This window comes from Lissotriton helveticus, chromosome 1_1 (assembly GCF_964261635.1).
Source record: "Lissotriton helveticus chromosome 1_1, aLisHel1.1, whole genome shotgun sequence".
Taxonomy (NCBI): domain Eukaryota; kingdom Metazoa; phylum Chordata; class Amphibia; order Caudata; family Salamandridae; genus Lissotriton; species Lissotriton helveticus.
This window is the reverse complement of record NC_136057.1, coordinates 958,467,371-958,488,500: the sequence shown is the minus strand read 5'-3', so window position 1 is coordinate 958,488,500 and position 21,130 is coordinate 958,467,371. Positions and strand designations below refer to the sequence as shown.

Here is a 21,130-nt window from a genome sequence, read left to right as displayed (position 1 = left end):
TCCTTCGTGCACGAGCTTGCCTGAGCCTTCCGCCTATCAGCCTGCCAGTTCTCCTCCCCTAATTATTCACTTCACTCCCACATCAAAGCCTCAGCCTCCCTCCCATGCCATTTGCTTCCTAACCAGCCTGCCTCGCATAATTGCATCAGACACTTGAAAGGAATGCGCCCTCCGAGACGTGCATTTCTCTCCCCTCCCCCCCCCCCCCCCCCAGGTATTTTCTTTGGAAACAACAGACAACGTGTACACTATTTCAGCACATTCCAAGTCTGCAGTTTTAACTACCAGTCACCACGTCAGATTTTACTTTGTTGTTTTTTGCAGATTTATATAGGCGAACTCGACCCGAAGGTGCAGGAGCGCTTTTCATGAGCACTAGTTACGTTTGTTGTTTAAACAGTCGAAAGGTGGATTTACACAAGCAGAACTGTGCGTGCACTTCACTAAATCCTCGAATACCCCTGCGTGGTGACTGTGCCATTTGAACACGTTGTTAGATTCAGAGTGCAGAGTGCAGAGTGCAGAGTGCAGAGTGCAGAGTGCAGAGTGCAGAGTGCAGAGTGCAGAGTGCAGAGTGCAGAGTGCAGAGTGCAGAGTGCAGAGTGCAGATTCAGAGTGCAGATTCAGAGTGCAGAGTGCAGATTCAGAGAGCAGAGTGCAGATTCAGAGAGCAGAGTGCAGATTCAGAGAGCAGAGTGCAGATTCAGAGTGCAGAGTGCAGAGTGCAGAGTGCAGAGTGCAGAGTGCAGATTCAGAGTGCAGATTCAGAGTGCAGATTCAGAGTGCAGATTCAGAGTGCAGATTCAGAGTGCAGATTCAGAGTGCAGATTCAGAGAGCAGAGTGCAGATTCAGAGAGCAGAGTGCAGATTCAGAGAGCAGAGTGCAGATTCAGAGAGCAGAGTGCAGATTCAGAGAGCAGAGTGCAGATTCAGAGAGCAGAGTGCAGATTCAGAGAGCAGAGTGCAGATTCAGAGAGCAGAGTGCAGATTCAGAGAGCAGAGTGCAGATTCAGAGTGCAGATTCAGAGTGCAGAGTGCAGATTCAGAGTGCAGAGTGCAGATTCAGAGTGCAGAGTGCAGATTCAGAGTGCAGATGCAGAGTGCAGATTCAGAGTGCAGAGTGCAGATTCAGAGTGCAGAGTGCAGATTCAGAGTGCAGAGTGCAGATTCAGAGTGCAGAGTGCAGATTCAGAGTGCAGATGCAGAGTGCAGATTCAGAGAGCAGAGTGCAGATTCAGAGTGCAGATTCAGAGTGCAGAGTGCAGATTCAGAGTGCAGAGTGCAGATTCAGAGTGCAGAGTGCAGATTCAGAGTGCAGATGCAGAGTGCAGATGCAGAGTGCAGATGCAGAGTGCAGATGCAGAGTGCAGATGCAGAGTGCAGAGTGCAGATGCAGAGTGCAGATTCAGAGTGCAGATTCAGAGTGCAGATTCAGAGTGCAGATTCAGAGTGCAGATTCAGAGTGCAGATGCAGAGTGCAGATTCAGAGTGCACAGTGCAGAGTGTAGATTCAGAGTGCAGAGTGCAGATTCAGAGTGCAGAGTGTAGATTCAGAGTGCAGATTCAGAGTGCAGAGTGCAGATTCAGAGTGCAGATTCAGAGTGCAGAGTGCAGATTCAGAGTGCAGAGTGCAGATTCAGAGTGCAGAGTGCAGATTCAGAGTGCAGAGTGCAGATTCAGAGTGCAGAGTGCAGATTCAGAGTGCAGAGTGCAGATTCAGAGTGCACAGTGCACAGTGCAGATTCAGAGTGCAGAGTGCAGATTCAGAGTGCACAGTGCAGATTCAGAGTGCACAGTGCAGATTCAGAGTGCACAGTGCAGAGTGCAGATTCAGAGTGCAGATTCAGAGTGCAGATTCAGAGTGCAGATTCAGAGTGCAGATTCAGAGTGCAGAGTGCAGATTCAGAGTGCAGAGTGCAGATTCAGAGTGCAGAGTGCAGATTCAGAGTGCACAGTGCAGATTCAGAGTGCACAGTGCAGATTCAGAGTGCACAGTGCAGATTCAGAGTGCAGAGTGCAGATTCAGAGTGCACAGTGCAGATTCAGAGTGCACAGTGCAGATTCAGAGTGCACAGTGCAGATTCAGAGTGCACAGTGCAGATTCAGAGTGCACAGTGCAGATTCAGAGTGCACAGTGCAGATTCAGAGTGCACAGTGCAGATTCAGAGTGCACAGTGCAGAGTGCAGAGTGCAGAGTGCAGATTGCAGATTCAGAGTGCAGATTGCAGAGTGCAGATTCAGAGTGCAGAGTGCAGAGTGCAGATTGCAGATTCAGAGTGCAGATTGCAGAGTGCAGATTCAGAGTGCACAGTGCAGAGTGCAGAGTGCAGAGTGCAGAGTGCAGAGTGCAGATTGCAGATTCAGAGTGCAGATTGCAGAGTGCAGATTCAGAGTGCAGAGTGCAGATTGCAGATTCAGAGTGCAGATTGCAGAGTGCAGATTCAGAGTGCAGAGTGCAGATTCAGAGTGCACAGTGCACTGTGCAGATTCAGAGTGCAGATTCAGAGTGCAGATTCAGAGTGCAGATTCAGAGTGCAGATTCAGAGTGCAGATTCAGAGTGCAGATTCAGAGTGCAGATTCAGAGTGCAGATTCAGAGTGCAGATTCAGAGTGCAGAGTGCAGATTCAGAGTGCAGAGTGCAGATTCAGAGTGCAGAGTGCAGATTCAGAGTGCAGAGTGCAGATTCAGAGTGCAGAGTGCAGATTCAGAGTGCAGAGTGCAGATTCAGAGTGCAGAGTGCAGATTCAGAGTGCAGAGTGCAGATTCAGAGTGCAGAGTGCAGATTCAGAGTGCAGAGTGCAGATTCAGAGTGCAGAGTGCAGATTCAGAGTGCAGAGTGCAGATTCAGAGTGCACAGTGCACAGTGCACAGTGCAGATTCAGAGTGCAGAGTGCAGATTCAGAGTGCAGAGTGCAGATTCAGAGTGCAGAGTGCAGATTCAGAGTGCAGAGTGCAGAGTGCAGAGTGCAGAGTGCAGAGTGCAGAGTGCAGAGTGCAGAGTGCAGAGTGCAGAGTGCAGAGTGCAGAGTGCAGATTCAGAGTGCAGAGTGCAGAGTGCAGATTCAGAGTGCAGATTCAGAGTGCAGATTCAGAGTGCAGATTCAGAGTGCAGATTCAGAGTGCAGATTCAGAGTGCAGAGTGCAGATTCAGAGTGCAGAGTGCAGATTCAGAGTGCAGAGTGCAGATTCAGAGTGCAGAGTGCAGATTCAGAGTGCAGAGTGCAGATTCAGAGTGCAGAGTGCAGATTCAGAGTGCAGAGTGCAGATTCAGAGTGCAGAGTGCAGAGTGCAGAGTGCACAGTGCAGAGTGCACAGTGCAGATTCAGAGTGCAGAGTGCAGAGTGCAGATTCAGAGTGCAGATTCAGAGTGCAGATTCAGAGTGCAGATTCAGAGTGCAGATTCAGAGTGCAGATTCAGAGTGCAGATTCAGAGTGCAGATTCAGAGTGCAGATTCAGAGTGCAGATTCAGAGTGCAGATTCAGAGTGCAGATTCAGAGTGCAGATTCAGAGTGCAGATTCAGAGTGCAGATTCAGAGTGCAGAGTGCAGAGTGCAGATGCAGAGTGCAGATGCAGAGTGCACAGTGCACAGTGCACAGTGCACAGTGCAGAGTGCAGAGTGCAGAGTGCAGAGTGCAGAGTGCAGAGTGCAGAGTGCAGAGTGCAGAGTGCAGATTCAGAGTGCAGAGTGCAGAGTGCAGATTCAGAGTGCAGATTCAGAGTGCAGATTCAGAGTGCAGATTCAGAGTGCAGATTCAGAGTGCAGAGTGCAGATGCAGAGTGCAGATTCAGAGTGCAGAGTGCAGAGTGCAGAGTGCAGAGTGCAGAGTGCAGAGTGCAGAGTGCAGAGTGCAGAGTGCAGATTCAGAGTGCAGATTCAGAGTGCAGATTCAGAGTGCAGAGTGCAGATGCAGAGTGCAGATTCAGAGTGCAGAGTGCAGATTCAGAGTGCAGAGTGCAGATTCAGAGTGCAGATTCAGAGTGCAGATTCAGAGTGCAGATTCAGAGTGCAGAGTGCAGAGTGCAGATTCAGAGTGCAGAGTGCAGAGTGCAGAGTGCAGAGTGCAGAGTGCAGAGTGCAGAGTGCAGAGTGCAGAGTGCAGAGTGCAGAGTGCAGATGCAGAGTGCAGAGTGCAGATTCAGAGTGCAGAGTGCAGAGTGCAGAGTGCAGAGTGCAGAGTGCAGAGTGCAGAGTGCAGAGTGCAGAGTGCAGAGTGCAGAGTGCAGAGTGCAGAGTGCAGAGTGCAGAGTGCAGAGTGCAGAGTGCAGATTCAGAGTGCAGAGTGCAGAGTGCAGAGTGCAGAGTGCAGAGTGCAGAGTGCAGAGTGCAGAGTGCAGAGTGCAGATGCAGAGTGCAGATGCAGAGTGCAGAGTGCAGATTCAGAGTGCAGAGTGCAGAGTGCAGAGTGCAGAGTGCAGAGTGCAGAGTGCAGAGTGCAGAGTGCAGAGTGCAGAGTGCAGAGTGCAGATTCAGAGTGCAGATTCAGAGTGCAGAGTGCAGAGTGCAGATTCAGAGTGCAGAGTGCAGAGTGCAGATTCAGAGTGCAGAGTGCAGAGTGCAGATTCAGAGTGCAGAGTGCAGAGTGCAGAGTGCAGATTCAGAGTGCAGAGTGCAGAGTGCAGATTCAGAGTGCAGAGTGCAGAGTGCAGAGTGCAGATTCAGAGTGCAGAGTGCAGAGTGCAGATTCAGAGTGCAGAGTGCAGATTCAGAGTGCAGAGTGCAGATTCAGAGTGCAGAGTGCAGATTCAGAGTGCAGAGTGCAGATTCAGAGTGCAGATTCAGAGTGCAGAGTGCAGATTCAGAGTGCAGAGTGCAGAGTGCAGAGTGCAGAGTGCAGAGTGCAGAGTGCAGATTCAGAGTGCAGAGTGCAGAGTGCAGATTCAGAGTGCAGAGTGCAGAGTGCAGAGTGCAGATTCAGAGTGCAGAGTGCAGATTCAGAGTGCAGAGTGCAGATTCAGAGTGCAGAGTGCAGATTCAGAGTGCAGAGTGCAGATTCAGAGTGCAGAGTGCAGAGTGCAGAGTGCAGAGTGCAGAGTGCAGAGTGCAGAGTGCAGAGTGCAGAGTGCAGAGTGCAGAGTGCAGAGTGCAGAGTGCAGAGTGCAGAGTGCAGAGTGCAGAGTGCAGAGTGCAGAGTGCAGAGTGCAGAGTGCAGAGTGCAGAGTGCAGAGTGCAGAGTGCAGAGTGCAGAGTGCAGAGTGCAGAGTCAGAGTGCAGAGTCAGAGTGCAGAGTCAGAGTGCAGAGTCAGAGTGCAGAGTCAGAGTGCAGAGTCAGAGTGCAGAGTCAGAGTGCAGAGTCAGAGTGCAGAGTCAGAGTGCAGAGTCAGAGTGCAGAGTCAGAGTGCAGAGTCAGAGTGCAGAGTCAGAGTGCAGAGTCAGAGTGCAGAGTCAGAGTGCAGAGTCAGAGTGCAGAGTCAGAGTGCAGAGTCAGAGTGCAGAGTCAGAGTGCAGAGTCAGAGTGCAGAGTCAGAGTGCAGAGTCAGAGTGCAGAGTCAGAGTGCAGAGTCAGAGTGCAGAGTCAGAGTGCAGAGTCAGAGTGCAGAGTCAGAGTGCAGAGTCAGAGTGCAGAGTCAGAGTGCAGAGTCAGAGTGCAGAGTCAGAGTGCAGAGTCAGAGTGCAGAGTCAGAGTGCAGAGTCAGAGTGCAGAGTCAGAGTGCAGAGTCAGAGTGCAGAGTCAGAGTGCAGAGTCAGAGTGCAGAGTCAGAGTGCAGAGTCAGAGTGCAGAGTCAGAGTGCAGAGTCAGAGTGCAGAGTCAGAGTGCAGAGTCAGAGTGCAGAGTCAGAGTGCAGAGTCAGAGTGCAGAGTCAGAGTGCAGAGTCAGAGTGCAGAGTCAGAGTGCAGAGTCAGAGTGCAGAGTCAGAGTGCAGAGTCAGAGTGCAGAGTCAGAGTGCAGAGTCAGAGTGCAGAGTCAGAGTGCAGAGTCAGAGTGCAGAGTCAGAGTGCAGAGTCAGAGTGCAGAGTCAGAGTGCAGAGTCAGAGTGCAGAGTCAGAGTGCAGAGTCAGAGTGCAGAGTCAGAGTGCAGAGTCAGAGTGCAGATTCAGAGTGCAGATTCAGAGTGCAGATTCAGAGTGCAGATGCAGAGTGCAGATGCAGAGTGCAGATGCAGAGTGCAGAGTGCAGATGCAGAGTGCAGATTCAGAGTGCAGAGTGCAGATTCAGAGTGCAGATTCAGAGTGCAGAGTGCAGATTCAGAGTGCAGAGTGCAGATTCAGAGTGCAGAGTGCAGATTCAGAGTGCAGAGTGCAGATTCAGAGTGCAGAGTGCAGAGTGCAGATTCAGAGTGCAGATTCAGAGTGCAGATTCAGAGTGCAGATTCAGAGTGCAGATTCAGAGTGCAGATTCAGAGTGCAGATTCAGAGTGCAGATTCAGAGTGCAGATTCAGAGTGCAGAGTGCAGAGTGCAGAGTGCAGAGTGCAGAGTGCAGAGTGCAGAGTGCAGAGTGCAGAGTGCAGATGCAGAGTGCAGAGTGCAGATGCAGAGTGCAGATTCAGAGTGCAGAGTGCAGATTCAGAGTGCAGATTCAGAGTGCAGAGTGCAGATTCAGAGTGCAGAGTGCAGATTCAGAGTGCAGAGTGCAGATTCAGAGTGCAGAGTGCAGATTCAGAGTGCAGAGTGCAGAGTGCAGAGTGCAGAGTGCAGATTCAGAGTGCAGATTCAGAGTGCAGATTCAGAGTGCAGATTCAGAGTGCAGATTCAGAGTGCAGATTCAGAGTGCAGATTCAGAGTGCAGATTCAGAGTGCAGATTCAGAGTGCAGATTCAGAGTGCAGAGTGCAGAGTGCAGAGTGCAGAGTGCAGAGTGCAGAGTGCAGAGTGCAGAGTGCAGAGTGCAGAGTGCAGAGTGCAGAGTGCAGAGTGCAGAGTGCAGAGTGCAGAGTGCAGAGTGCAGAGTGCAGATTCAGAGTGCAGATTCAGAGTGCAGATTCAGAGTGCAGATTCAGAGTGCAGATTCAGAGTGCAGATTCAGAGTGCAGATTCAGAGTGCAGATTCAGAGTGCAGATTCAGAGTGCAGATTCAGAGTGCAGATTCAGAGTGCAGATTCAGAGTGCAGAGTGCAGAGTGCAGAGTGCAGATTCAGAGTGCAGAGTGCACAGTGCAGATTCAGAGTGCAGAGTGCAGAGTGCAGATTCAGAGTGCAGATGCAGAGTGCAGATTCAGAGTGCAGAGTGCAGATTCAGAGTGCAGAGTGCAGATTCAGAGTGCAGAGTGCAGATTCAGAGTGCAGATTCAGAGTGCAGATTCAGAGTGCAGATTCAGAGTGCAGATTCAGAGTGCAGATTCAGAGTGCAGATTCAGAGTGCAGATTCAGAGTGCAGATTCAGAGTGCAGATTCAGAGTGCAGATTCAGAGTGCAGAGTGCAGATTCAGAGTGCAGAGTGCAGAGTGCAGATTCAGAGTGCAGAGTGCAGAGTGCAGATTCAGAGTGCAGAGTGCAGATTCAGAGTGCAGAGTGCAGATTCAGAGTGCAGATTCAGAGTGCAGATTCAGAGTGCAGATTCAGAGTGCAGATTCAGAGTGCAGATTCAGAGTGCAGATTCAGAGAGCAGATTCAGAGAGCAGATTCAGAGAGCAGATTCAGAGAGCAGAGTGCAGATTCAGAGAGCAGAGTGCAGATTCAGAGAGCAGAGTGCAGATTCAGAGAGCAGAGTGCAGATTCAGAGAGCAGAGTGCAGATTCAGAGAGCAGAGTGCAGATTCAGAGAGCAGAGTGCAGATTCAGAGAGCAGAGTGCAGATTCAGAGAGCAGAGTGCAGATTCAGAGAGCAGAGTGCAGATGCAGAGTGCAGAGTGCAGATGCAGAGTGCAGATGCAGAGTGCAGATGCAGAGTGCAGATGCAGAGTGCACAGTGCACAGTGCAGATTCAGAGTGCAGAGTGCAGATTCAGAGTGCAGAGTGCAGAGTGCAGAGTGCAGAGTGCAGAGTGCAGAGTCCACAGTGCACTGTGCAGATTCAGAGTGCAGATTCAGAGTGCAGAGTGCAGATTCAGAGTGCAGATTCAGAGTGCAGATTCAGAGTGCAGATTCAGAGTGCAGATTCAGAGTGCAGATTCAGAGTGCAGATTCAGAGTGCAGATTCAGAGTGCAGATTCAGAGTGCAGATTCAGAGTGCAGATTCAGAGTGCAGATTCAGAGTGCAGATTCAGAGTGCAGATTCAGAGTGCAGAGTGCAGATTCAGAGTGCAGAGTGCAGATTCAGAGTGCAGATTCAGAGTGCAGATTCAGAGTGCAGATTCAGAGTGCAGATTCAGAGTGCAGATTCAGAGTGCAGATTCAGAGTGCAGATTCAGAGTGCAGATTCAGAGTGCAGATTCAGAGTGCACAGTGCACTGTGCAGATTCAGAGTGCAGATTCAGAGTGCAGATTCAGAGTGCACAGTGCACTGTGCAGATTCAGAGTGCAGATTCAGAGTGCAGATTCAGAGTGCAGATTCAGAGTGCAGATTCAGAGTGCAGATTCAGAGTGCAGATTCAGAGTGCAGATTCAGAGTGCAGATTCAGAGTGCAGATTCAGAGTGCAGATTCAGAGTGCAGATTCAGAGTGCAGATTCAGAGTGCAGAGTGCAGATTGCAGATTGCAGATTCAGAGTGCAGATTCAGAGTGCAGAGTGCAGATTGCAGATTCAGAGTGCAGATTGCAGAGTGCAGATTCAGAGTGCAGAGTGCAGATTCAGAGTGCACAGTGCAGAGTGCAGATTCAGAGTGCACAGTGCACTGTGCAGATTCAGAGTGCAGATTCAGAGTGCAGATTCAGAGTGCAGATTCAGAGTGCAGATTCAGAGTGCAGATTCAGAGTGCAGAGTGCAGATTCAGAGTGCAGAGTGCAGATTCAGAGTGCAGAGTGCAGATTCAGAGTGCACAGTGCACTGTGCAGATTCAGAGTGCAGATTCAGAGTGCAGATTCAGAGTGCAGATTCAGAGTGCAGATTCAGAGTGCAGATTCAGAGTGCAGATTCAGAGTGCAGATTCAGAGTGCAGATTCAGAGTGCAGATTCAGAGTGCAGATTCAGAGTGCACAGTGCACAGTGCAGATTCAGAGTGCAGATTCAGAGTGCAGATTCAGAGTGCAGATTCAGAGTGCAGATTCAGAGTGCAGATTCAGAGTGCAGATTCAGAGTGCAGATTCAGAGTGCAGATTCAGAGTGCAGATTCAGAGTGCAGAGTGCAGATTCAGAGTGCAGAGTGCAGATTCAGAGTGCAGAGTGCAGATTCAGAGTGCAGAGTGCAGATTCAGAGTGCAGATTCAGAGTGCAGATTCAGAGTGCAGATTCAGAGTGCAGATTCAGAGTGCAGATTCAGAGTGCAGATTCAGAGTGCAGATTCAGAGTGCAGATTCAGAGTGCAGGTGCAGAGTGCAGGTGCAGAGTGCAGGTGCAGAGTGCAGGTGCAGAGTGCAGGTGCAGAGTGCAGATTCAGAGTGCAGATTCAGAGTGCAGATTCAGAGTGCAGATTCAGAGTGCAGATTCAGAGTGCAGATTCAGAGTGCAGGTGCAGAGTGCAGGTGCAGAGTGCAGGTGCAGAGTGCAGGTGCAGGTGCAGAGTGCAGGTGCAGAGTGCAGATTCAGAGTGCAGATTCAGAGTGCAGATTCAGAGTGCAGATTCAGAGTGCAGATTCAGAGTGCAGATTCAGAGTGCAGATTCAGAGTGCAGATTCAGAGTGCAGATTCAGAGTGCAGATTCAGAGTGCAGATTCAGAGTGCAGAGTGCAGATTCAGAGTGCAGATTCAGAGTGCAGAGTGCAGATTCAGAGTGCAGATTCAGAGTGCAGAGTGCAGATTCAGAGTGCAGATTCAGAGTGCAGAGTGCAGATTCAGAGTGCAGATTCAGAGTGCAGATTCAGAGTGCAGAGTGCAGATTCAGAGTGCAGAGTGCAGATTCAGAGTGCAGAGTGCAGATTCAGAGTGCAGAGTGCAGATTCAGAGTGCAGAGTGCAGATTCAGAGTGCAGAGTGCAGATTCAGAGTGCAGAGTGCAGATTCAGAGTGCAGAGTGCAGATTCAGAGTGCAGATTCAGAGTGCAGATTCAGAGTGCAGATTCAGAGTGCAGATTCAGAGTGCAGATTCAGAGTGCAGATTCAGAGTGCAGATTCAGAGTGCAGATTCAGAGTGCAGATTCAGAGTGCAGATTCAGAGTGCAGATTCAGAGTGCAGATTCAGAGTGCAGATTCAGAGTGCAGATTCAGAGTGCAGATTCAGAGTGCAGATTCAGAGTGCAGATTCAGAGTGCAGATTCAGAGTGCAGATTCAGAGTGCAGATTCAGAGTGCAGATTCAGAGTGCAGATTCAGAGTGCAGATTCAGAGTGCAGATTCAGAGTGCAGATTCAGAGTGCAGATTCAGAGTGCAGATTCAGAGTGCAGATTCAGAGTGCAGATTCAGAGTGCAGATTCAGAGTGCAGATTCAGAGTGCAGATTCAGAGTGCAGATTCAGAGTGCAGATTCAGAGTGCAGATTCAGAGTGCAGATTCAGAGTGCAGATTCAGAGTGCAGATTCAGAGTGCAGAGTGCAGAGTGCAGAGTGCAGAGTGCAGATTCAGAGTGCAGATTCAGAGTGCAGATTCAGAGTGCAGATTCAGAGTGCAGATTCAGAGTGCAGATTCAGAGTGCAGATTCAGAGTGCAGATTCAGAGTGCAGATTCAGAGTGCAGATTCAGAGTGCAGATTCAGAGTGCAGATTCAGAGTGCAGATTCAGAGTGCAGATTCAGAGTGCAGATTCAGAGTGCAGATTCAGAGTGCAGAGTGCAGATTCAGAGTGCAGAGTGCAGATTCAGAGTGCAGAGTGCAGATTCAGAGTGCAGAGTGCAGATTCAGAGTGCAGAGTGCAGAGTGCAGATTCAGAGTGCAGATGCAGAGTGCAGATGCAGAGTCACCAGGCAGGCTTTGACAACAAGGTAGACCAGAGCGCGGGGGAGCTTAGCCTGTAAGGGTATGAACGCCATGTTCCCTGTAATTAAGAAGCAGCCTATTCAACACTTAAGACAGTAATGTCATCCCATCTGCCAAGGCCTGCGCTGGCTGGCAGCGCGCCCCTGCCTGCTGCTGCTTCTGTTACCCACCTGATCCTCGGAGACCCGCTTTGATGGAGCGTTTCCAAACACAAGTTTCTTCGCCGGGCTGGCGGCGCGCGCAGGGGATAACAAGCATTGGCATTGCCAATAGGTCTCGCTTGTGGGACCTTATAAGTATTTAGTTTTGCAGCACAATATCCTTGTTGCATAATCGGATATTGTGCTGCAAAACTAAATACTTATAAGGTCCCCAAGCGAGACCTATTGGCAATGCCAATGCTTGTTCAAATATCTACAGGTGAGGAGTTATCTGAGGGATAAAAGGGGTGGACTGCTAGGATTTAAACACTGCAGATTATTGGTGTTAGACGGGGACCTGGAGGGTCGGCCGAGCACAGTGATCGCACAGACAGGTAACTTCCCCCCCACAGATGGACACCACACAAAGATCAGGGTAACACCTTTTATAGGCACTTCTGGTAGTAGAGTGGTACGATACAAGGCGATCAGGACACGATGATCCTCTCAATTCTAGTCTCTAGTAAGGGAAGGGGGTAGCGGGACAGTCTTGGTACCCACGGGTACGGAGGTGTAACGGTGATAGCTCACAATCCTCGAGCTCGGTGTTTGGATGGTTCAGACCGCGGCAGCGCCGGCAGGTCCCGAAGAGGTCGTAGGTGGCAACGGGCCACGGCAGCGCCAGCAGGTCCCAACGAGGATGAAGGTTACAACGGGCCGCGGCAGCGCCAGCAGGTCCCACGAGAATGCAGGTTGCAACGGGCCGCGGCAGCGCCAGCAGGTCCCACGAGGATGGAGGTTACTACGGGCCGCGGCAGCGCCAGCAGGTCCCAACGAGGATGAAGGTTGCAGAGGGCCGCGGCAGCGCCAGCAGGTCCCACGAGGATGAAGGTTATAGAGGGCCGCGGCAGCGCCAGCAGGCAGGACAGTAGTTCACAAGGCAGGGCTGTGGCAGCGCCAGCAGTCCGTCAAGGATGAGTTCTTCTCGGTGTCTCTCGACTCCAGGATACAACTCCCTTCCTGTCCTGGGGCGGCCTCAGTTATAGGTCTGGCGCCCTTTGATGTCCGGACCCTCGCTCTTGGAGGTCGGGAGGTCTGGGATGAGGGAGTCCAGACACCTAGCAGGGGGGTGGAGCCAGCGCCCGAGGAGGCTGGGGGTGCTCGGCACCTGGCGGGGGAGAGCCATCGACACTTCTTACTCCCATTGACCTGCCAAGTGGTCCGTTCACCTCCTGGGTGGAGGGTGGTGCCGGGATGTCGGGGCCTGGCCAGGCCCAGGGTTGGGGTCGGGCTGAGGCCGCGCGGCCGCGTGGTGCCGTGTCCAAGATGGCGGCTGGGCCGGGCAATGGTGCTGACGGTGGCCCGGGCCCTGTCCTGCGGGGAGGGAGCGAGCCCTTCATGTGGCCTGTCCAACATGCGTCCCCCCCAGCTGAAGGCGGGGAGAGTCACCCATCTTCTTGGGGACTTTCCTCGTCGAGGCGGAAAAAGCGGGACAGGCCATCCGCGTTGGCGTGGTCTTGGCCAGGACGATGCTCCACAGTGAAGTCCATCCCCTGCAGGGAGATGGACCATCGCAATAGTTTGGGGTTCTCCCCCCGCATCTGCATGAGCCATTGCAGGGGCCGATGATCTGTCTGTACCCGGAAATGGGTTCCGAAGAGGTACGGCCGGAGCTTCTTGAGGGCCCATACCACTGCGAAGGCCTCTCGCTCAATGGTGCTCCAGCGCTGTTCTCGGGGCAGTAGGCGTCTGCTGATGAAGGCCACGGGTTGGTCCACTCCTTCGGGGTTCAGTTGGGAGAGGACGGCCCCAATACCATGGTCGGAGGCATCGGTCTGCACAATGAACTCGCGGCTGTAGTCGGGGGCCTGGAGCACCGGAGCGGTGCACATGGCGGCCTTCAGCGTCTCGAAGGCCGCGTAACAGTCGGGAGTCCAGTTGACTCGTTTTGGGTTGTTCTTAGACGTGAGTTCCGTGAGGGGCCCCACAATGCTGCCATAGTCCCTCACAAACCGCCGGTAGTATCCGGTGAGCCCCAGGAAGGCTCGGACCTCTGTTTGTGTTTCGGGGGGTTGCCAGGACTGGATGGCAGCTACCTTGAGTTGGAGGGGGGCCACCAGACCGCTCCCCACTTGGTGTCCGAGGTAGGTCACGGACCCCTGGCCGATTTGGCACTTGCTGGCCTTTATGGTGAGGCCGGCCTGTTGGAGGGCCTGCAGGACCGCTCTGAGGTGGTGGAGGTGGTCGGCCCAGTGGCGGCTGTATACCGCGATGTCGTCCAGGTAGGCGGCGCTGAATTCTTCGAGGCCCGCCAATACCTGGTTCACCAGTCTTTGAAAGGTGGCTGGAGCGTTCTTCATGCCGAAGGGCATCACTCTGAAATGGTAGTCCCCGTCCGGGGTGGAGAAAGCGGAACGTTCTTGGGGCCTGGGGGTGAGGCCGATCTGCCAGTAGCCCGCTGTCAGGTCAAAGATGCTTAGGTAGCGGGCTGCCCCCATGCGGTCGACTAGTTCATCTGCTCGGGGGATAGGGTGAGCGTCGGTTCGGGTGACCGCGTTCAGCCCCCGATAGTCGATGCAGAATCGGAGCTCCGGCGTGGTGCCCGGTGCCGCGGCCTTGGGGACCAGGACGACCGGGCTGGCCCAGGGACTGTCCGAAGGCTCGATGACCCCGAGGGCGAGCATCTTGGAGACTTCTTCTTGGATGCATGTACGTACCCGATCCGGTACTCGGTACGCCCGGTGTCGGACAGGAGGACTGTCCCCTGTGTCCACGTCGTGCAGGCACCAGGAGGTGACTCCGGGTGCGAGGGAGAACAGGTTTGCGAACGGCAGCAGGAGGGCCCGGCAATCTTGACGCTGCTCTGGGGTCAGGGCCTAGGAGAGTCGGACCCCGTCCACCGAGCCATCTCTTTCCCGAGTCCTCAGTAGGTCAGGGAGGGGCTCGGAGTCTCCTTCTGTGCCACTGTCGGTCGCCATCAGCAGGCTGAGTTCTGAGCGCATGAAGTGGGGTTTGAGCCTGTTGGCGTGGAGGACCCGGAGGGGGTTCCGGGGGGACTCCAGGTCGATGAGATAGGTGACGGGACTCCTGCGCTCGATCACCTTGAAGGGCCCCGTCCATTTGTCTTGCAAGGCACACGGTTCGATGGGGGACATCACCCATACCTGCTGACCCGGTTCAAACTCGATGGAGGAGGCATGTTGGTCGTACCACTTCTTCATGTCCTCTTGACTGGCCTCCAGATTGGCTTTAGCGAACTCCCTGAATTTCCGGGTCTGATTGCGGAGGGTCAGGAGGTATTTGTAGACGTCCGGAGGGGTCTTTAGGGGGGCCATCTCCCATTCCTCCTTCACTAGGCTGAGAGGCCCGCGAACGGGGTGTCCGTACAGGAGTTCGAAGGGGCTGAAGCCGAGGGACTTCTGGGGGACTTCTCGGTAGGCGAAGAGGAGGCACGGTAGTAGCACGTCCCACTGGCGGCGTAGGGGTTCTTCCAGCCCCATGATCATCCCCTTGAGGGTGCGGTTGAACCGCTCGACTAGTCAGTTCCCCTGGGGGTAATAGGGGGTGGTGAAGCGGTAAGTGACTCCGCACTGCTGCCAGAGGGATTTCATATACTTTGAAATAAAGTTCGTACCCCTGTCGCTGACGACTTCCCGGGGGAAGCCCACTCGAGAGAAGATCCCCATCAAAGCTCGACCCACTACTGGGGCTGTTATCGTACGAAGGGGGACCGCCTCAGGATATCGGGTAGCGTGGTCCACCAGGACCAGGATGAAGCGATGCCCCTGTGCTGTTCGGGGGTCCAGGGGCCCCACAATGTCTATTCCCACCCTTTCGAACGGGGTGGTCACCACGGGGAATGGTTGTAGGGGTGCCTTGAGTTTGCGGCCGCTCTTCCCGCTGGCCTGGCAGGTCGGGCAGGACCGGCAATGGTTGGAGACGTCATTTCTCATTTTGGGCCAAAAAAAGTGAGTCACCAGGCGGTGGTAGGTCTTGTCTTGGCCCAGGTGCCCGGCCAGGGGGACATCATGGGCTAGGTTCAACAGGAAGTCTCTGAAGTGGAGGGGCACCACCAGCACTCGCCCGGCCCCCAGTTCTGCGATTTTCTGTTCGCTGTACAAGAGATCATTGTCCCAATAAACCCAGTGGGCCCCGGTGGTGTCTCCTTGGCTCTGGGTGAGCGCTTGCTGTCGCAATCCCTCGAGGGAGGGGCAGGTCTTTTGCTCCTGCCGGAATTGTTCCTGGGTGGGCCCCCCTTCTTGACGCCACTGAGCCAGGTCGGGAAGCTCGGGGGGCTGTGGGGACCCCTCTGGGGCGGGGTCCGGGTGGTTGGTCTGGAGGAAGTCTTCTTCTGGAGTGATCGAGGGCGGAGGTGCTGCCCATTCTGGTTCTTCTGGTCTAGGGATGGGGCGGGTGGCCATGGACCGGGTGGTTACGCACGCCCAGTCCGGGAGACCCAACATCCCCAGATGCTCTCTTCTTTCCACAGCGGCCCACGGGGAGCTCTCGAGATCGTTCCCCAGGAGGCAGTCTACGGGGGCATCGTCACGGACAGTTACTTTCAGCATGCCGGACACTCCTCCCCATTCGAAGGGGACGCAGGCCATCCGACACAGGCCCTCCGAGTTATCTGCCGATCGGACGGGGCAAAGTACGTTTGGTAGGATTTGTTCTGGGGTCACCAGGTGACAGCGGACGGCCGTCACACTGGCCCCGGTGTCACGCAGGGCCTCGGCCTTGCGCCCATTGATGCTCACCCATTGGCTGTACTTCCGAGTGTTGGCGGGCAGGGGAGTCCGCGGGACCATGTCTCTTCCTCCTAGGCATGCCAGGGTCATGGCGGCGGGTTCCCACTCGAACTGCTCCGACTCATAGGTCTCCGTGTCTTCGGAGACTTGTTCTTCTCCCAGGGCGGCGGCCGCCATCTGGCGGGGCCCGGGGACCTGGTTCTTCGGGCAGGTCGGGTCACTGGCATAGTGGCCGACTCGCTGGCATCGATGACACGTCACGTTAGCTCGGAACCCCGGGCGCATCGGGGGGTTTCCCCGGCCTGCTGGGGCCGGGGTGGCGTTAGTGGGTGCGGCCGGGACGGCGTCTCTGCCCCGGCCCGGGCCTCCTCCTCCTCCTCCTCGGGGACGATGATGACCTTGGTTGGTTCTGTTCTGCTCATTCGGCCCACTCCGGGCCACTCGGGTGCTCTCCCACCGGTCAGCCTCGGTGGCGAGCTGCCGGGGTTCAGTCAATTTACTGTCGAGGAGGTGCTGCCTGAGCTCGACGAAGCAGTTGTTGGAGAGGTGCTCCCACACAATGAGATTGAAGAGTTGTTCGTAAGTGGTTACGTTGTTACCCTTGATCCACCCCTCGAAGGCTCGGCTGAAATAGTTCACGTATTCCAACCACGTCGTACCTGGGATCCGGGTGCAGTTGCGGAACCTCTGGCGGTACATTTCGGGTGTAAGTCCATATCGACTGAGGAGGGCGGCCTTCATGTGGTCATAGGACGTCATTTGATGGTCCGGAAGCTGCAGCAGGGCATCACGACCCTCGTTGACGAATCTCCCCCATAGACCGGCTCCCCAGTCACTTCGAGCGACCCGGTGGGCGGTCATGGCAATCTCATAGGCCTTGAACCACTGCTGTATGTCGTCGTTCCGGTGATATTCCCGGACCACATCCTTGGGGATGTGGACCTTCTGCTCGGTAGGACCCGGGGAGTGCGGTTGCTCGGGCACCCCTAGGTTTTTGTTCAGTTTGAGTATTTCTATCTCCGCTAGTTTGCACTCGTGCTAGTATGCCAGTCTTTTTTCTTCGAGGTCTCTCTGTCTCTGTTTTTCCTCTCGCTCTTCTCTGAGCCGTAAGTGTTCTAAGTTTATTTTTTGTTCCGCCAGTTTCAATTCTCCGTCTAATCTGAGTCGTGCCAAGTCTAACTCGTGTAATCTATTTTTTTCCCGCTCTTGGATCTCTTCACGGGACGGGCCTGTTCTCCGTTCCTCCGTCCGGGTGGTGTTGACTTCCGGGGCTGCGGGGTCCCGGGGGGTTGCGGTATTTGTCTCTGTCCAGGCCTCTAGGGCGTTTTTGAAGTCTTCTTTTGTGCTTAGCCCGGTGGTAGCAATGCCTAAGTCCATGCAAAATTGTTTGAGCTCTCGGTGGTTGTATTCCTCCAGCTTTTCCATCTGGAACTTCTCCGCCGATCCGCTCTCTTTGGTCGTCATTGTGGTTTTAGTCGTAGGGTGAGTTACTGTCTGTACGGTACGCGTTGGTTCGGATCGCGCCGCTAGCCACCAATGTTAGACGGGGACCTGGAGGGTCGGCCGAGCACAGTGATCGCACAGACAGGTAACTTCCCCCCCACAGATGGACACCACACAAAGATCAGGGTAACACCTTTTATAGGCACTTCTGGTAGTAGAGTGGTACGATACAAGGCGATCAGGACACGATTATCCTCTCAATTCTAGTCTCTAGTAAGGGAAGGGGGTAGCGGGACAGTCTTGGTACCCACGGGTACGGAGGTGTAACGGTGATAGCTCACAATCCTCGAGCTCGGTGTTTGGATGGTTCAGACCGCGGCAGCGCCGGCAGGTCCCGAAGAGGTCGTAGGTGGCAACGGGCCGCGGCAGCGCCAGCAGGTCCCAATGAGGATGAAGGTTACAACGGGCCGCGGCAGCGCCAGCAGGTCCCACGAGAATGCAGGTTGCAACGGGCCGCGGCAGCGCCAGCAGGTCCCACGAGGATGGAGGTTACTACGGGCCGCGGCAGCGCCAGCAGGTCCCAACGAGGATGAAGGTTGCAGAGGGCCGCGGCAGCGCCAGCAGGTCCCACGAGGATGAAGGTTGCAGAGGGCCGCGGCAGCGCCAGCAGGCAGGACAGTAGTTCACAAGGCAGGGCTGTGGCAGCGCCAGCAGTCCGTCAAGGATGAGTTCTTCTCGGTGTCTCTCGACTCCAGGATACAACTCCCTTCCTGTCCTGGGGCGGCCTCAGTTATAGGTCTGGCGCCCTTTGATGTCCGGACCCTCGCTCTTGGAGGTCGGGAGGTCTGGGATGAGGGAGTCCAGACACCCAGCAGGGGGGTGGAGCCAGCGCCCGAGGAGGCTGGGGGTGCTCGGCACCTGGCGGGGGAGAGCCTTCGACACTTCTTACTCCCATTGACCTGCCAAGTGGTCCGTTCACCTCCTGGGTGGAGGGTGGTGCCGGGATGTCGGGGCCTGGCCAGGCCCAGGGTTGGGGTCGGGCTGAGGCCGCGCGGCCGCGTGGTGCCGTGTCCAAGATGGCGGCTGGGCCGGGCAATGGTGCTGACGGTGGCCCGGGCCCTGTCCTGCGGGGAGGGAGCGAGCCCTTCATGTGGCCTGTCCAACAATTGGACTATATAGAACAGAGTAAACAGTGTAAGATACGGCAGCTACATGCAGAATTGTATGCATATAAAATAGATGATAGAGAGAAATTCTCAAAAAAATGGATAGAAAAGGTGGAGACCTCCCCGGAAGGATTTCAGAAGTCTTTAGATCTAGGAAGATCAGCTTTATGCTCGGCAACACTGCAGTCACAGCATTACAAAACATTATACAGTCTCTACCACACGACAGCAAAAATAGCACAGTGGGGTGGGACGGAAGGTATAACCTGTCCTAGATGTAATGCAATAGAAGCCGATATAGTACATATGTATGCACAATGCCCCCAATTGTACACCCTGAAAAGAGCCATAGAAGATTTTCTGGAGAAATCACTAAACATTAAGATTATATTTAATAATGAACTGATATTGTTGGGGTGAAGAGTGAGTATGAAAATGGCCACACAGGGTTTTTGTTTATGGTGACAGCTGTCTATCGAATTACTATAGCAAGGGCATGGTTAGATAAGACACCACCAACATTTCAAACTTGGTTAGCAGGATTGCTAGCCTCATAGCTATCTATGAGAGGAAGGGCAGGAGAACAAAAGAACTGGGAGAGGAGATATGGCAACCTATTATGAAGTGGAAGACTAAACAAAACAGGGCGGGAGTCGGGTAATAGGCTTATACTTGTATTTGCTTTTCGGTCTTCCCTCTCCTCTGTTCTGTATACTATTTATTTTTTTACTTCCCTTGTATTAGTTCTGTAATCTCTCCTTTTTTTTCCTCATAAATTTCTGTTGAGGATTGTTGCAAGATCTGTATTATACTTATTTATTTATTTTGGGATATACAATATATATGCTCGGTGTTGTAAAGCTGATGACTAATAATTTGGAGGGGTAAAATTGTTGTGAAAAAATTATAATAAAAATATGTTAAAAAAAAATAAAAAAAATTACAATACAGCGTGTCTACACCTCTCTTTGCCAATCTTGCCTTAAACCATCAGTCCTATCCATCAAACTTCGAGACAGGCAACTGATAAAAGCATCTCCACAACACTGCAAAAATGTTTGCTTTGTTACTGCCGAATGCCCCATTACACTGGCGATCCAAAGTGTGTCGAGAGACAAAAAGAATACAAAATGCACGCCCAACATTTAAAATAGCAATATGAATTCGTTTATAGAGCCGGCAATGTATGGTTATGCTTACACTGGGCATTCCATTGAGCCATAGTTGTCTTTATGTAGCATTTTTGCATTGCTGCATCAGGAGCCTAAATAAGAATTTTGATAATAGCTCGTAGAAAGTCTGCATGTACGTATCGTTTACTGGGGAGATAAATTATGCATGGAGTGTTTTCTGATTTTGCCAAACAGAATGCACATACTTGGGTTTACACTGAAAATTGTTGTGTCCCTCTAGTATGTCAACCACAAGAACAAGTAGCGTTACCGAACCTCCAAAGACAACACCAAAACTAAAGCCAGAGAGAGAAGAGCTAGCTTGGAGGAGAGGCTGGGGCGAGTCACAGATGACTTAGTAGGGGAAAAAGGGTTGCATAGGAACCGGATCAGTACAGGTGACCCATAAAGACACAGAACCAAGTTAGAATAGGAACAAACTCTCATAAACCAACACTGGAACAAGCGGAAGGCTCAGCTTGGTCCCACCAAATTGACCAAAAACTCTTAACGAAGAGAGTACAGACTTGACCTTGGCCATCATAACAACAGACAACAAGTTACATATAAATGAGACGGACAACATCGCGTCCAAATAGAAACCAAGAACATGGCTGTGTAAGGCTTCGAAAACAAATGCTAAATCAAAACCGTATTATCTTTCTCTCTAGCATTTAAATTATTCGACATGCTGTTACATGTGTATCCAGTTTAGGTTTTGCTGAAACACTTCTTGTTTACACCAAGGTTATGGAAGCCGGTAAACTATCCATTCAGTTCCCAGCTAAAGTTGGAATGGTAGTAGCAGTCTCACTTCAAAGTCCGCCCCCCCCCCCCTCGTTTTGGAGGACCCGAAGAGCGTTTGTTCAGGTTATAAACTTCGCGACTACAAGTCTCATAATGCACAGAAAAACCCTGGACTGTACGTGATATTCCCGGATGGACCCGGGAAGCCAGACAGTTCACTATATAACGAAGAGTATTCGACACCCACACCATTTTATTGTATACCACGTTTCACATAGGAATTTACAGAGCTCTAACGTAGGTCTAAAACAACAGGTGCCCACTCCTCCCCGCTTGCCAGCATCATTCCAGCCACTCACCTCGTCTCTGCACTGCTTCTGGCACATCTGGCAGTACCAGCGCAACTTCTGGAGCCCTTTAGACTTGATACGGTTGGCTATGGCCTTGGGGCTGAGAAAATCAGCCTTCCCCATGGTGCAAATCGGGATAAGAACAGGTCAAGCGGAGTAAGAGATCTTGACACCAATAGAGCACAACAATACTCGCAAAACAGGAAGCCAGACATACTTCCGAACGCTCACAGTCACAGTTTAAACTATTAACATAGAGAAAGGACTACATAATTGAAGCCTTCGTGTTAGACATTGAGTAGAGCGGCCATCTTTGAATGGAAGAATTTTACATTGACTGTAAGACTCATTAACAAACTTTGTCGTTAAAAAGAATTAAAATGCTGTAAAATTATATTGTTTTACAATTGTATTCCGTTATAGGATTTTTTTAACTGGTGTGTGACCATACAAGTAATATTAAAGTTTTTATTATAAAGTACT

The 21,130-nt window shown here is 52.6% G+C and overlaps 1 protein-coding gene across 2 annotated transcripts in view; it reads right to left on the bottom strand.

Annotated features, from left to right (window-relative positions):
- The window catches only part of KIN (Kin17 DNA and RNA binding protein), a 236,145-nt gene extending 215,251 nt beyond the window's left edge, over positions 1-20,894 (bottom strand). Inside the window, exon 1 of one of the 2 annotated variants that reach the window (XM_078677075.1) lies at positions 20,657-20,894. In XM_078677075.1, the coding sequence (XP_078533201.1) occupies positions 20,657-20,770 (114 nt within the window). In that variant the 5' untranslated portion in view covers positions 20,771-20,894. The remainder of the gene's footprint in view (positions 1-20,656) is intronic. The other variant, XM_078677070.1, reaches the window with a different exon arrangement.
- Positions 20,895-21,130: the final 236 nt, after the last annotated feature.